At 40.2% G+C, this 14,367-nt stretch overlaps 3 protein-coding genes across 4 annotated transcripts; 1 reads left to right on the top strand and 2 right to left on the bottom strand.

Annotated features, from left to right (window-relative positions):
- Positions 1-2,320: 2,320 nt before the first annotated feature.
- LOC122025455 lies at positions 2,321-4,145 on the top strand. 2 transcript variants are annotated; one of them, XM_042584261.1, is made up of 3 exons: positions 2,321-2,673; positions 3,214-3,321; positions 3,414-4,145. In XM_042584261.1, exons 2-3 carry the CDS (start codon positions 3,253-3,255, stop codon positions 3,816-3,818), a joined length of 474 nt encoding a protein of 157 aa, XP_042440195.1. In that variant the 5' UTR covers positions 2,321-2,673; positions 3,214-3,252; the 3' UTR covers positions 3,819-4,145. The 2 variants fall into 2 exon arrangements, with proteins under 2 accessions (XP_042440195.1, XP_042440194.1); XM_042584260.1 differs by having other exon boundaries at positions 2,330-2,673; positions 3,223-3,321.
- Positions 4,068-6,765, bottom strand: LOC122023235. The gene is made up of 6 exons (XM_042581309.1): positions 6,157-6,765; positions 5,173-5,401; positions 4,896-5,020; positions 4,741-4,809; positions 4,187-4,219; positions 4,068-4,082 (listed from the first exon to the last, which is right to left on the bottom strand). Exons 1-6 carry the CDS (start codon positions 6,763-6,765, stop codon positions 4,068-4,070), a joined length of 1,080 nt encoding a protein of 359 aa, XP_042437243.1.
- Positions 6,766-10,644: 3,879 nt separating this feature from the next.
- LOC122025709 lies at positions 10,645-12,657 on the bottom strand. Its single transcript, XM_042584559.1, has 3 exons — positions 12,090-12,657; positions 11,478-11,828; positions 10,645-11,380 (listed from the first exon to the last, which is right to left on the bottom strand). The coding sequence occupies exons 1-3, from the start codon at positions 12,498-12,500 to the stop codon at positions 10,802-10,804; spliced, it is 1,341 nt and encodes a 446-aa protein (XP_042440493.1). The 5' UTR covers positions 12,501-12,657; the 3' UTR covers positions 10,645-10,801.
- Between the last annotated feature and the right edge of the window lie 1,710 nt (positions 12,658-14,367).

The following is a 14,367-nucleotide window of genomic DNA, read 5'->3' as shown; positions in this document are numbered from 1 at the left end:
ATCACCAAGTGTGGTCCTCCTTCATCCACTTGAATTTTCATTTTACCTAACCGCAGTTAGGACTTAATCTTGCCAACGTGCGGTTCCCCTTAACTCACTTAGATTTCCTTTTGCCTCAACGTAGTTAGGGCTTCCTTTGCCAACGTGTGATCTTCTTTGATCCACTTGGACTCGCTTGCCTAACCACAGTTACGACTTTGCTTGCCAACGTGCGGTCCTCCTTAACCCACTTGGATTTTCCTTGCCAACATGTTGCCTTCCTTGATACATTTGGACTTTCCTTTGCCTAACAGTAATTAGGACTTTCCTTGCCAATGTGCGATCATCCTTGACTCACTTGGACTTTCCCTTACCTAATCGCAATTAGGACTTTATTTGCCAACGTGCGATCCTTCTTGACCCACTTGGACTTTTCTTTGTCAACGTACAGTCCTCCTTGATCTACTTGGACTTTCTTTTACCTAACCCTCAAGTTAGGACATGTCTTATCTAACCTCCAAGTTAGGGCGTTACCAGTTAAGTACCAGTTCTCCATGACCTTCCCACAACATATTGTCAAAATATATTATCCACAATATATTGTTCAAATATCAAAACTTAAACTCGACTCTACTCAAATTTAGTTAAATTATTCAATCCTGATCCAAAAATAATTACATCAATAATTTCCCAACAAAATTATTTTCTCCAAAGATAAAGATATGTGTCGACTAAAAATTAATCCTTTATTCATGTTATAAACTTATAATAAATTTATCATCCTCTCATCCATTAAAAAATATCTTATCAATCAAGTCTGAAAATCACATTGCCTAATTCGAGCTCATTTACAACCTTCTCCTACGTGTGTGGTGCAGGACAAGGTGCCGAAAGACGACAAAATGCAAGACCAAAGGCTTATCTTTCCTGAACCATTTTCTTCCACTTCCACTAGAAGAACGAATCCAAGCGGGGCATACCCATCCATCTGAACGACGCACAAAACCAAAAGGATAAGGTTTCTTGACTTCCTCCTCTAATGGTGGGCATCGCATCACATCTTGTGGTGGAGCTAGCGAACTGCAGTGGCAAAGGTCAGTCTCTTTCTGATTCTGTCACTCGGTAACCTTATCTAGTTCATTCCACGCACGAGGAAAGCGACAATGGAGCATGGCGAACGCCTGAAATTTATTTTCTTGTCCTAAAATTCTGAGCACACCTAATTTTTATTCTCACCAAATATAATTGCGACTGACTGACTGACTGACTGACTTCCCTAAAAGAGTTTCCACAACAGCATGCTGATCCACCAAGCTCAGCTTGTCGTATGATGAACTCTAGCACCCTTCTTGTTTCTGCGTGGTCAGCACAGGCCTGATGCAGGCCTAGTGCTCCCTTGGCCCTCGTGTCCCTTGTCATTTCTTGACAAAAGAGGGGAGAATTCAGTGAACTTATATGAACAAAATGGAGGAGTTCATGCATCCACATGACCTCCACTTGTGATGCCCTCCTCTCGTTAGACCCACCACTTTCCAATATCTAGTTTGTGTGAATAGCTTTTTTCTTTTCTTTTCTTTAAGCTTCCAAATACCCTGTATCCACCCAGTACAGCAAGGACAAAACCAGAGCTTTCCTGCCCCTAAGAAAAGGAAAGATGCTTTGGTATGATTGGGGCAATAATGCACACCTGTTCCATGTGTCATCCCTTTTCTAAGGTGATGATGATTACTAGGTAGTTAAAACATTTGGCAGGATGTACCTTCCCCGGCATGATCCAAGGCTTGTGCTTCCAGATCTATTTGCAGCCAATGGAAGGTGTCCGTCTCACACCAATTGACTCGTCAACCTCATTAATCTTTATTTCATTGTTTTGAGATTCAGATCCGTCTGGATCCACCATTTATGGCAGCAGCAAATCTACCTCCTTATTTTTTTTATCTCTGGACAAATTAAAACAATAGCAATGAATTACCCGAAAATGATATGCTCATCGTCCTGATTGTTAATTAGGTAGATCTACTCCATGTGCATTAGATTTAACAAGTACAGATCCAGCTAATGGCTGTAGTAACCGCAACCGGCAAAAAGATTTGAGTATGAGATGGGATACTAATCATTGTTTGTGCCCTATTGTGTCTGAGCACAATTGAGCTACTTTAAGCATGTAGATTTTCTCCCCATGTCATAAGAGAATAAGTAGCGCACTTGCTGCTCTTATCTGTTCCACAAAGTATAAAACCATTGATAGAAATGCTGCAGGTGCCCAATAATATAGGTTTGGCGAGACAACTTTTTTTAATTTTTATGATCATAAAATTCTGTGGCACATGTGACCTACCATGGCAGCCATAGCTGTCTGTCCAATGATTCTTTGAAGTAGTGCTTCATAGTTTTGAGAACTAATATGCAGAATATCATATTATTGTGGGTCTGCTTATATTAATACTGGCTATCGTTGGTACTTCCTGGGTCATCTTTCACCTTCAGAGGCTTGAACTGCACTGGCCAAACACTGGGATTTGTTTGGCTTGCCTTGCAGAACCCATTAAATAATCTGGTGGGAAGGAGAGAGTCTCGGAGAAGAAACCTAAATTCTCCCTCGGCCTCCAAGTTTAAGTCTTCCTCGAGAAAAGTCTTTCTTGAGTTCTTTCTCCCGGCCCCTAGCGAAAGAATTCTTCTGCTAGAAGTGATCAGGTGTGATTTTTTTTTTCTTTTCCTTTTCAATCTTTAATATGATGCTCTAAGATTCAGATCTTATAAGATCGATCTGAAGAAACTTAAGAGTGAAATCTACCAGGGAACTAGTAGATTAGCTGATTTGTAAGTAGCTTCCCAACAAGATTATTTAACCAAGTTTCCTTTTTTAAAAATACAAAAATAAAAGAAGCAAGTGTTCCGAGAATGATTTGTGTGATCCACGTTCATGAACTTCATTGAGACAATTTGTTCCTGTAAACCAAATGATCTATTTTCTTTTTATTTTTTCTGTCAACATAGAAAGGATAGAAACAAGTATATCTTGTATTAATCTTCTACACCTTGAAATGTTTCCCTTCAGGATGATGTCGAAAGGCCATCAACTTCTGAATGCCAGTTAATATGAAATGTAGTACCTTTAATGTTTAGAACAAATATCCATATGGTCTTTCCTATCAATTCTTGATCTCCACTTTATTTATTTTCCTTCTTCTCATTTGCTGCGAATGGTGTTGTAAATCATCATAACATTGAAAGGCACTGCAGTTTTGACAAGGCCTCGGGGAGATAAGATTCATGGAGCAATATGATAAACAATACTTGAAGAAATCAATCTTAAAACAGGAAGACACCTTCAGACAACAGGTGCCTTTCTATTATGCTTCACTCTCACAAATTAAACCATGCAGTTATTGAAAATCTCAAATCATAAATGTTCCATCCTTGTTCCAATCCAGGTGCATGAACTCCACCGTCTGTACCGAGTGCAGGAGCAGTTAATGAATGAGATGAACACCAACAAGAAGGGCCAAAAGGATTCACGCCATCCGACGTTTGATTTGGAACACCCAACTGAAAAGCAAGATAAGAATCATATGAGAATGGAATGCCAAGAGAGTGACTTAGACCTGACCCTTGCAACTGGAAGCAGAAGACAGAAAAAGAAAGGGATATCTTCATGCTCAGATTCTGGATCCAGTTTCTCTTCGTCCTCGACAGGGTCAGCAACTACGCAAAGAAAGGGTAATGAGCCAGGGCAGTTCCGGATTTCTGAGATTGATATGAGATTCCAACATGAAACACATAGCCAGAGTGGACTAAAGCAGAATCCTTGGTTCTCTCAATGCTTGAGCTTGAGCTGACATGATTGTTTCTTGATTATGTTGAGGTATCATTGTAGCTATAAGTGAGAAGCAGTATGAATTCAGATGGAGATAAGGATGATGTGCAGAAATTTGTATTGTCCAAACAAAGAAATGGACCGTATAAGAGCAGAGGTGCAATTCTTGAACGCAAACAAGAAAAACCAAGTTTGGCATGTCACAAAATTTGACGTGTTGCAGTGACATACTTCTTGATAGACAGCAGTTCTTGATATGCACTTAGGTTGTTCATGTAAGAGTTTCCTGTATTACAATAACCAACAATTCAATTGAAAACCTATTGTGACGAAGCAGATTCCTGAAATATGCATCAACTAGTACAAACATGTCTTGTAGTTATCACTTACCAAATGAAAATCTGTCTGGTACTTGAAATATTCCTGTGTCGGATTGGCAGATACAAACACACAATGTGCTATAATACAAACACAAATTGTTTTTAATTTGGGAAACAAATTTATACAAAGTTCATATTTTCTAAATAAGTTGAAATTTATTGGTTAACCATAGTTATAAAGTTAATATTATTACAGTTTGTAAGGTAAGCTAACAAATAAGAAGTGTGTTGCCTGGCCACCACAAATACAACCACAAAGGTATTAATGCAAGTATCTAGTAATAATTCTATGTAAATCACAGAATTAAAAAAAAAACATGTATATATTGGCTTGATGTTTCAATGTACTTATGTACTGTAAGTCTCAAAAGATGGAAAATGCCTTTGGAACGACAAATGCCTTTAGAACGACTATACAATTGAAAAGAGAGAACTTATGCTGCTAACTGTATGTGTTTTAGCTAAAATCTTCCTCCTGAGTGCTTTGTGAGATGGGGACTGTACAACTAACGAATCTTCAAAGTCTGAAAGAAGTCAAGAGGTTGAATTCTCTTGATCGCTTACTTTCTTCAAGCTTGCTTTGTGGGTCAGATATATCGTCCAAAAAAAGGAGAACGAATTGCAAACCAAAGGCTGTTTCAAGGAAAATAAAAAAGTGAGCTGTGAGAGTGTATTGATAGAGCCCATGCTGTGTAGTGACAAAACAGTGACGAATTTACCTGTAACTGAACCGGGGCAAACTTAAATGTAATGAAATCACATAGAGGCCAGTACAAAAATCCGGCTTTAATAGTGGGAATCAAATCTCTGTTTAACCTGGAAAATATCTCATCGCCAGATTCACCTGAAAGGTAAGCAAAAAATAAAAGGAAAAGAGAATAAGAAGTGTCAACCCTTTATTTTCTATTTAGTTTAAAAATATAAACTTAAATTTTTTTTTGTGAGGTTAAGATTGTAATAGAACAATGGGATAAGGAAAAAGAAATATAAATATACCTTGTAAAAATGCATTTACTGAGAAGAACACAGCAGTCATTACAGGACCAAATGTAGTTTGTCCAAGTAAAATTTTCTTCAGAATGGTGATTATGTCTTGCTTTGGTAGAATTTTTGAGAGAAAATTATACCAAAAATGCAATGAAGGACCAAGAACTAACAGACCATATCCGCTCATTCGCAGAATTCTCACAATATCAATACTAGTAGTACATGCGGTTGTGATTATCTGCCAAGAGAAACACAGTCTAATCAAAATGTAGTAATCTGATAATGCAGTAAAATAATTTGACATTATGTAGATTTGTATTTGGTTATAGCTAAATTACAATTAAATGTCCTCAAGATTACTTTCCTTCGGGATGAAAAGAAGAAAAAACAATATTAATATGATGTGTCAGATTTCTAAAGAAGAAAGAGGGGGCATTTCTTACCTCCTAATAAGTTGAGACTCAGCTAATATCCATGATAATGATAGAGGTTTGAATACTTAATGAACCAATCAGAATATGATTAACATTTTTATATATTTTGGTAATATGGTTTGCTTAACCAAATTATTGTACAAGTATAATAAATATATTTATTAGGCGATATCTTGAAACGAATTTATTGTACAAGTAAATGCAAGCCTAGAACAGGAGGATGTTGCATGCAAGTTTTTCCTAATAATTGAAGGAGAACACGAGGATCAAGTGTTCATTAGCTAATTGAGACAAAGGATCAATATGATGCATCGTTTTTTGCTAAAGTAAGTTCTTTCACTTTCCAGTGATAGAATAGAATCTTGGATTTGCAGAATTAATTATTTCGATTTGTGTTGGATCTTGTAAGGTCTTGTGTTTTTCTTTAAAGTTGGATCAAAAGAACCAAAAGTCGATAAACTAGATTGCGTTCTGCTTTGCTCTGTAGCTTGGCTCTAGCAAACCAATAAACCAACAGAAAGAAACTTAGGGAAACAAGAGGTGGCGATGGGCAACGAACCTGAGAGGAGACGTCAGCGGTGGCGAATATGAATGCCGCGGTGAGGCTCTTGGTTGTAAGAGGGTGCGCTTCGATCATCCGGAGGTACCAACTCAAGAATCCATTCCGGATGGGGACAAATGAAGAAATCGCACCGGCGGCGGCGGCGGCAATCGAAGCGGCGGAGGAAGCAAAGGCGGAAACGGCAACAGAAGCGGAAGCGATGGGAGAGCTGAAGATCGAAGAAGAGGGCGCGGGCGGCGACAATCGCGAGCACGAAGACTTAATGCAGGAGAGGTTGAGCTTGAAGGAGAGGAGGTGCGATCTCGCAGACCTCCTCGCGCGCAGCCTTGGCAGATCGCGGAGGCAACCGGAGGGCGGAGCGGGAAGGCGGTGAAGGAGGATTCCATGCGCACCTGTCGCGGCGTTGCCCAAAAGGAGGCTGTTCATTTTCGCCACACTCTGCTCGGACTTGTTTGGGGATTTTCCTGCCCGTCGCCTGGTTTTATTGTAGTAACCGTCGCCGCATCGAGCGATCGTTCGTCTGTTCATCCGAGTCCCGAATTGTACGGCTTCCTCGATCGTCGTACAAACGTAACCGCTCTCTGATTGTGACGGCTGCATGGTCATGCATTCCGAGAGATGCCTTTCGCTCCCTTGGCATAACCGTAATCAACGAACCCACCGATGTTACCAATGTTATCTCCACCGTCAATCTCAGGATCGATTAATCCTGTCCATTTATTTATTGATTGATTTATTTCATTAACACATTGTGGATCATTGTTCGACTCCTATGAGCTAGTGGTGGAGATATGGAGATTGATGCATATCGCGAATAGCCCAGTAACCACTGTTTGTTCCAGTGGCTTCTCCATTGTTCACGAGTTGGTACTCGAGTAAGGTTTAGGAGAAACGTAGTTAGATTCCTCATTCCCCTATTTAGGAAGACCGTTTGATTAAGACGGAATATCCTCATTTATAATGTGGAGCCATCTTAAAAGAGCTGCTTGACATAAAAATGTAGAAGAAATAGAAGGAAATGTAAGGCGGGACTCTCAATTCACCATTCCACGGAATCCACTAAAGAATTTAGAGGGATACAATAAGATATTCTTCTCACAAGCTTGAAAGCGCAAACATATTTTAATCTCAAAAACCAACCTCAAAGAATATATAAATGCTGGGAGACTTAGAACAACTATCCGAGATAAGTTAAAATGTATTAAACGTGATTTATATTTTTCTAAGACTTCATTAAACTAGATTTATATTTCTTCAGTCTTGAAAATAAAATGAGTTTAATCATGAAAAAATATGCAAGGGTATTAGAGGCTCATCAACCTTTTCAAATTCCAAGAAGATCATCAAGAATATCCAAAACGTAGGTTGACGCGACTCTTTCTAATTCCAAAGCAATATGTTTTTCGAGTAATATATCCTTCCCGAGCAATCTTTTCCTAGCAATAATCTTTTCCGAGCATTATTCCCGAGTGGATCTTCATTATTTCCAAGTGGAACTTCATTTCTGTGTGGATCTTCATTATTTCCAAGTGGAACTTCATTTCTGTGTGGATCTTCATTATTCCTTAGTGAAGCTTCATTATTCTCGAGTAGAACTTCATTCTCGAGAGGATCTTCTTGGGGCTTTTCTATGTCAGTCTCCCTCGGTTGGAAAAGATTTGATCTCGAATTAAAATAAGATTCAATATAAGGAGAACTGTCAACAACATTAACAATATTGGAAACCCCATAACCACTAGGCAACTTGACTTTATAAACATTATCATCGATCTTGTTGCATCAGTGTGATAATCACTTGGAAGATCAATTTTGGAATTAATCTTGTACCCATGAAGTTGTTCAAAAAGATCATCGAGTAGAGAGATGGGAAAGCGATACTTGATAGCAATTTTGTTCACTGTTCTACTGTCAATGTACATACACTACGAATCATCTTTCTTCAGCACCACCACTTGAAATTCGAATTGAAGAAGAGATTGCACTTGGAAAGGCATAGCATGACCACCTTCAACATAAGTAGCATTGAAGCTATGTCATACCACCAAAGATTCTCCATGATCTTTATAAATAATCCTTTCTTCTTCATTGTATTCATCGTAGATAGGTGTTGTCTCATAAGGTTCCTTATCGACTTCTTCATAAATTAGATTAAAACTCATTTCCTGATTTGCATAACCATAACCATAACCAGCCTCTGAGCCATGATCCTTAATTATCATGTTATAAAGGTTTGTCACATGCAAGACATTCCTCGAGTTGTTGCACTTGTCTCCTCAAGTCATCCAACTCAATATTACGAAGGTCTTTTTGACGAACTACAGAATTACCATTTGACCTTTGTCTTCTATGACTAGCCATTGAAAACTTAAGCTCTTATACCAATTTAACACTGGAAGTATACAAGAAATAAGAGGTAACACAAGGTAGGACTCCCAACTCACTACTCTACGGAATCCACCAAAGAGTTTAGAGGAATACAAAAAGATAGTTCCTCTCACAAGCTTAAAAGCGCAAACATATTTTAATCTAAAAAACTAACCTCTTCAAACAATACAAATGATGACCCTTTATAAGAGAGACTTGGAACAACTTTACAAGATAAGTTAAAATGCATTAAATGTGATTTATATTTCCTAAGGCTTCATTAAACTAGCTAGGTTTATATTTCCTAAGCTTTGAAAATAAAGTGAGTTTAATTAGGCAAAAGCATGAAGGGGTATTAAAGTCTCATCAACCTTTTCAAATTCCAAGATGATTATCAAGAATATCCAAAACATTAGTTGACTCTTTTCAATTCCAAAGCAATATATCTTTCTCGAGCAATATATCCTTCCCGAGTAATCTTTCACGAGCAATAATCTTTCCCGAGCATTATTCTCGAGTGAATCTTCATTCGTTCATTCCTGAGTAGATCTTCATTGTTTCTGAGTAAAACTTCATTCCCAAGTAGAACTTCATTTCCGAGTGGATCTTCATTATTCTTGAGTGGATCTTTATTATTCTCAAATGGAACTTCATTTTCTAGTGGATCTTCTTAAGACGTTTCTATATCACTGCTAAAGTATCGATTTCACCTTTTTGTCAGAGTGACTTCTCCTTTGAAATCATTGAAGCATAGTGCGAGCCCTTCGAATGGAGTGGTAGATTGAGTCACAAGTAATTGAAACATCAGATGATATCCCTACTATCTAATATTATCTGTTCTACAGTAAAATTAAATTAAATAAATGATAGAAGATGTTTTATTTCAGTATAATAATTCTGTACCTAGATCAGGTATCACATTTTATACTCATTAAAAATTAATTCCAGATTTATTAAGATAAATATGCGTGTAAATTTCACTTGTGCCCGTTTATAAAGTCTACCGTCACAAATAATCCGATGACTAGACGTGGACGGCATACCGACTGATAGAATACAAATTTGTCTACCCTACATGTCTCCATCAATTCAGCAGTACAATTTGTTGCAGTCGCCTCTGGACTCTACCCTTGTTAGCATGCTCCCTGGTGAAGCCATTCACAGAGGCTTAGAACAAGCATAATAAAATATAGTAAAAGGTGCTCACAGGTCATATTTAGATCGGGCACGTTAGTGAAGTTCGTTCGTTCGTCAGCTTTCTTGGAATTCCCTAAGTCAGGACAAGCTATCCCCCATCAGTTTTTCACTTCAGGTTTGAGAGCAAAAGGTGTCAAAGGGATCATAATTGGTCTTTCTAAGTGGGTCAAAGATTTTTCTGAAGGGAACTCTTTCCCCTCAACTTTAAAAATGTTAAATTTACAGTTTCAGGCTTTCAGCGGTTCAGGAATAAGTTTGGGTAATTTTAAATGATAAAATAGGCAGGAAAGATTCGATGGCTTATTTAGTTTCATTGTTCTTCCCACTTTTGTAGGTACGGAAGGTTAAGAGGCACATGGGACGTAGTCACGTAGCTGACAAAAATATATTAATAGTGCCTGGCCAACGTATTAAAAGACAGTACCTTTACATCTACAGCTGAATGCTCCAGTGAGTGACCCAAAAGTAGTAGATTGCCTGAAAGAATGGTAATGCTGGTGTCATTAAGTTGATGCCTTTCATGCATTGCTTAAAAATCCACACGGCGAGCTTGATTTCTCTTTGATGCAACGATTGCTTTGGGCAAATGCAAAGCACATCCTTGGCTTCAGTCAACAAAGACATCATACCATCTGGATAAACAAGGGCTAAGAGGGCGGATCAGGGAGAAGTATGATCTAAGCATAGAACAGGAAAAGTCACATAGTTTCATCTCGACTTGCACTGTAGAAACATAACGCAAGTTCCGAAACAATTATATCTTTCAATACTTATTCACCGTGAGGAAACCATGAGTTAATGATAATATTGCAAGTCAAGTTACAAGTCAGAAATTAGATCAAGAGCAAGGCAATTGCAGTGTATTAAACACTGAGGACAAAAGAAGGCTTCCCACCCAAATTCAATATCCAGTTCCCTAAAATATTTACCTGCTTGAAATTATCAAGATATGCTCTTATCCAAAGGGAATAACAGAAATATGTCATCAAAACCATTATGGTTTCATAATTGAATAAACAGAAGTATGAACAATTGAGCTGTTGATTGTTCATGATTCTAACGCTAGACTACAACCTCCAAATTACCTTACCGCACGCATCCTCTGGCTTCTTGCCCGGTGACCCGCGACACCCTTGTTGCGTTCTTCTTGAGGAAGTTGGCAAGATTCAGTGATTGAATCACAACTTATATCAGCAGGGGGAATGAAGCAGTCCACCGAGAGGCCAGGCACATTGAAGGCCACTTCCTCGATCATCCAATTCTCCTCCATCCTAGTTTTGGTGTGGCTCATTGCCGACTCGCCAAATTTGTAGAGGGTGACATTGGATCGACCTGAATGGGCAATCATTACACCTTCAACCAGGGAGTAGTCCAGGAGGAAGGAACTAATGGTGGTCTCCCAGTACACTGCATCACCTCCAGCGTTAGCTTGGATCCTAGTGAGATGGGAATCTTCAATTAGAACGAGGAGCCCAGTTCGCTGACTGAAGTATCCGAAGAGGACGTGCCTAATGATCTCCGCGAGGCCTTCACTTCGGGCTTGCAGGATCTGAGGGTCAGCACAGAGCTTGAGAACAAAGCAATCCTCCCCATGGACCTTTTTCTCCCCGATGCAACGCGCATTGGCAAACATCCTGGCCGTCGTCAATGGATCGAGGCCCTAATCGAAGAATTACTCGAATTTAGCCAGTGGCGGAGTCATTCCAAACCAATTTGTTGTTTGAAAAAAATATAGTGAATTTGAAGTGATTGTGAACCTGTAGTGCGCGTCGAAGAGGTCTGACGGGGCCTCTTGCGGAATGGGCGCCGAGCCAGGAAGTGTGGCGCCACACAACCTCTCCATTGGAGCCGGCGTGGAGCTTGCTACCCCCGATCGCCAGCTCGACGTACCACTTATCTGGGGACATCTGCCAGAGAACGAAGCCGCCCGACTCAACCTTGCGTGAGGATCTGCTTCTGTTTTTGATGACTTTGGTAGCAGTCGCGAACTCTGACGCCGCCATTCGCACCTTCCCCCTGGCGTAGGCGTTGCGGATGGATCTCTGGAGTTTCAGACCTCCCGACGCCGCCATGTACTGCTGCATAATGTACTGTGCTGATGACACTTCCTGAAGAGTAGAGAATGAACGAATTGAGTGGCATTACTGTGAGATGGATCATGGAATTCATCAACAATATTCCCATTTCGAGGATTATGAAACGGAGTTAAGAAAAGTGGAAAATGAAGGAAATTAAGAGATCGAAAATATCGAAGTGGGAATCCCCCAATGCCGAACTCAAAGCCGCGATTTAGCCCTAGGAAGAGAAGAATGCAGCTCAGGGATGGATCTGAACTGCATAACAGAGAAAGAAGAGAAGACGCCACTTACAACGGGAGTGCCCTTGATGCTGAGATGAGGCGAACCATCATCGGCGCTGACGTGGACGGGGGCGAGCGGCGCACCCATGACTCCGAGAAGGAGACGGAGGTCGGTGCTTCGGATCAAGGAGAAGGACGCACCTCCGGCAGCAACCGATTCGGAGTTGATCGAAGGAACACGCGAAAGCAGGATCCGTACCCAGTGGACCCATCCTTCCCTCCTCCGATCTCCATCGGCGTCTACTGCACCACCGTCGTCGGGACCCTCCATCAGGGGCGCAAGGGTCTCTCTAAAGCTCACAGATCTGCCGACCAGCGCCGAGGCGGCCGCCCCTTCCTGGGGCAGAAACAGAGAGGAGTGGCGGCGGTGACCCTTCTTCCTCTGCCGCGGAAGCAGCAGCTGCACCGGCGAATGGTTCATGTGCGATATCCTCTCCTTCTCCGGTGAGTTCGCCGACACAGCACCGCGCGACCTCCTTCCTCGGCGCCGAGAACCGCCGCTTCCTCCCTATTGCGGAACCCTATCCCCGCACCGGAGGCGTGCGCTATTTATAGCCGAGTTTGCTGTTGGCCGCGAAGAAATTTAAGGGGCTGGAATGTGAAATAATTATTTAACCGGAGGAGAATTGTAGTAAATTCTAAAGAGACGAGTGGTTTATAAAAGTACATTAAAAAAAAAAGACCGACAAATGGTGCGGTGCGGGGCAATTAATTGTAATTATGATATATCGAGGACCAATTAAGAAGCTGCCACCTGTCCAGGCGATCACCCATGTGGCGATCATTGGCATAGGCTGATGTAACGGTACTTACCGCCCGGTCGGCCGTTGCCACGTAAGCTATCGCAGGTTTGACCATTGCATAGTCTGTGTTGCAATTATTATTATTTTTACTATAATTTTCGCATTCAATTAAATTCAATTAGGTTTAGGTGCCAACTGAATTAAATTGAAATTTTCAGAAATAGGCAAAAAGATAACTCATTCCCGTCAATTTATCTGAAAACAAGATTGTAACAAACGAGTATCCAGAATTTGTATAAACAATGTCGCTGTACAGAGCCCACAATCATTCCTCACAAACCCTATTGATGTCTTGGATAAGTTGTACACCTCAGCCATTGTCCTTTGAGTTGCATGCTTGTCCACGCCCGTTACAAGGCTCATTATGCGACCCAAAGCAATCAATGCAAACCACCTCCAGCTGCACGCTACACCTGTGTAACCTTAGCCAACCTCCTCTTGTATTGCCCCGCATACATATATATACACCGATTTCTACTGCTCATGTATGGCATTTCCAGCGATCATGTCATGTGCGCTTTCTAGCCCCACTTAATTTCTCAACACATGCATGAACGTAGCCCTTCGGCGCCGTGAATTCTGGGTCATGCTTGTCCTACACTTGTTAATGTATATAGGTGTTGGAAGATTGATTTTTCGGTTATTTCACAAGTAGAGATTAGTAAATTATTTTTTTGACTAAATAAAAATTAATATTTATAATTATTCAAGTAATGAAAAATTAATCCGTTATAATCGGATCGGACGGGAAGAAAGTATAGACGTAGTCAGATTCATTTAAGCGCGGGAGTAATGGTTGCATGGCTACTGCTGGGCGGCTGCAGGAATAATTAGCCAATTAACAAATTAATTAGATAATGGCAGGCCTAATTGGATCGAAAAAACTCAAATACTTGTATATCAAATAATCATAATAATAATGGAGTACATGATTTTTTTTTTTATAATTCATATATCCAATTATTCTAATAAATTAATTCAGAAAGTAATTCATTCGATGCTAATCAACATTTTAGGATTATCTTTCCATTGGAGAAAATTAATCCATAATACATCCTATTTTAGAATTGACCCGTAGATGTTTGATTAAATGCGGAAAAGTTTTGTCATTACACTGTAGCCCGAGGCTAATGGAATGCATGATTGGAACAAAATATGATATTACTCATCTCAAGCGGTCTAGTATCGTCGGTCTCATCGCAAGATATAGACAGGTAAGTTACGAGAGCATTTTACCCTAGCATAGCAAGGAAATGAAATGCATGATTACTGTAAAAAGGTCATACGCTGAACCCGGGCATCCTATACGGTCAACCCCTTAACCATTTATAGAGAGGTAAATCAGGAAACCAAGTAGGCCACTACATAGATGAGTATTTTTGTGGCCAAAAAAAGTCAATAATCTAGCTAGGGTGGTATGCGAGGTCAACAAGGGGCAACTGTTGGATCGAGATGCACTAGGGGGGGTGAATAGCGCTCATGACT

Source organism: Zingiber officinale, chromosome 9B (genome assembly GCF_018446385.1).
Source record: "Zingiber officinale cultivar Zhangliang chromosome 9B, Zo_v1.1, whole genome shotgun sequence".
In the NCBI taxonomy this organism is placed as follows: Eukaryota; Viridiplantae; Streptophyta; class Magnoliopsida; order Zingiberales; family Zingiberaceae; genus Zingiber; species Zingiber officinale.
The sequence above is the reverse complement of the archived record's forward strand: the minus strand, read 5'-3'. Positions and strand labels throughout refer to the sequence as shown.

Bases quoted from the DNA above. Each gene is read 5' to 3' on its own strand.
- LOC122025455 (XM_042584261.1), top strand. From the start codon at position 3,253: ATGGAGCAATATGATAAACAATACTTGAAGAAATCAATCTTAAAACAG. The intron at 3,322-3,413 runs GTGCCTTTCTAT...GTTCCAATCCAG, and splicing joins AAGACACCTTCAGACAACAG to GTGCATGAACTCCACCGTCT.
- LOC122023235 (XM_042581309.1), bottom strand. From the start codon at position 6,765: ATGACCATGCAGCCGTCACAATCAGAGAGCGGTTACGTTTGTACGACG. The intron at 4,810-4,895 runs GTAAATTCGTCA...TCCTTGAAACAG, and splicing joins TTGCCCCGGTTCAGTTACAG to CCTTTGGTTTGCAATTCGTT. The intron at 4,220-4,740 runs GTAAGCGATCAA...AATCCGACACAG, and splicing joins ACAAAGCAAGCTTGAAGAAA to GAATATTTCAAGTACCAGAC.
- LOC122025709 (XM_042584559.1), bottom strand. From the start codon at position 12,500: ATGAACCATTCGCCGGTGCAGCTGCTGCTTCCGCGGCAGAGGAAGAAG. The intron at 11,829-12,089 runs GTAAGTGGCGTC...TCTACTCTTCAG, and splicing joins GCATCAAGGGCACTCCCGTT to GAAGTGTCATCAGCACAGTA. The intron at 11,381-11,477 runs GTTCACAATCAC...TTCTTCGATTAG, and splicing joins CTCTTCGACGCGCACTACAG to GGCCTCGATCCATTGACGAC.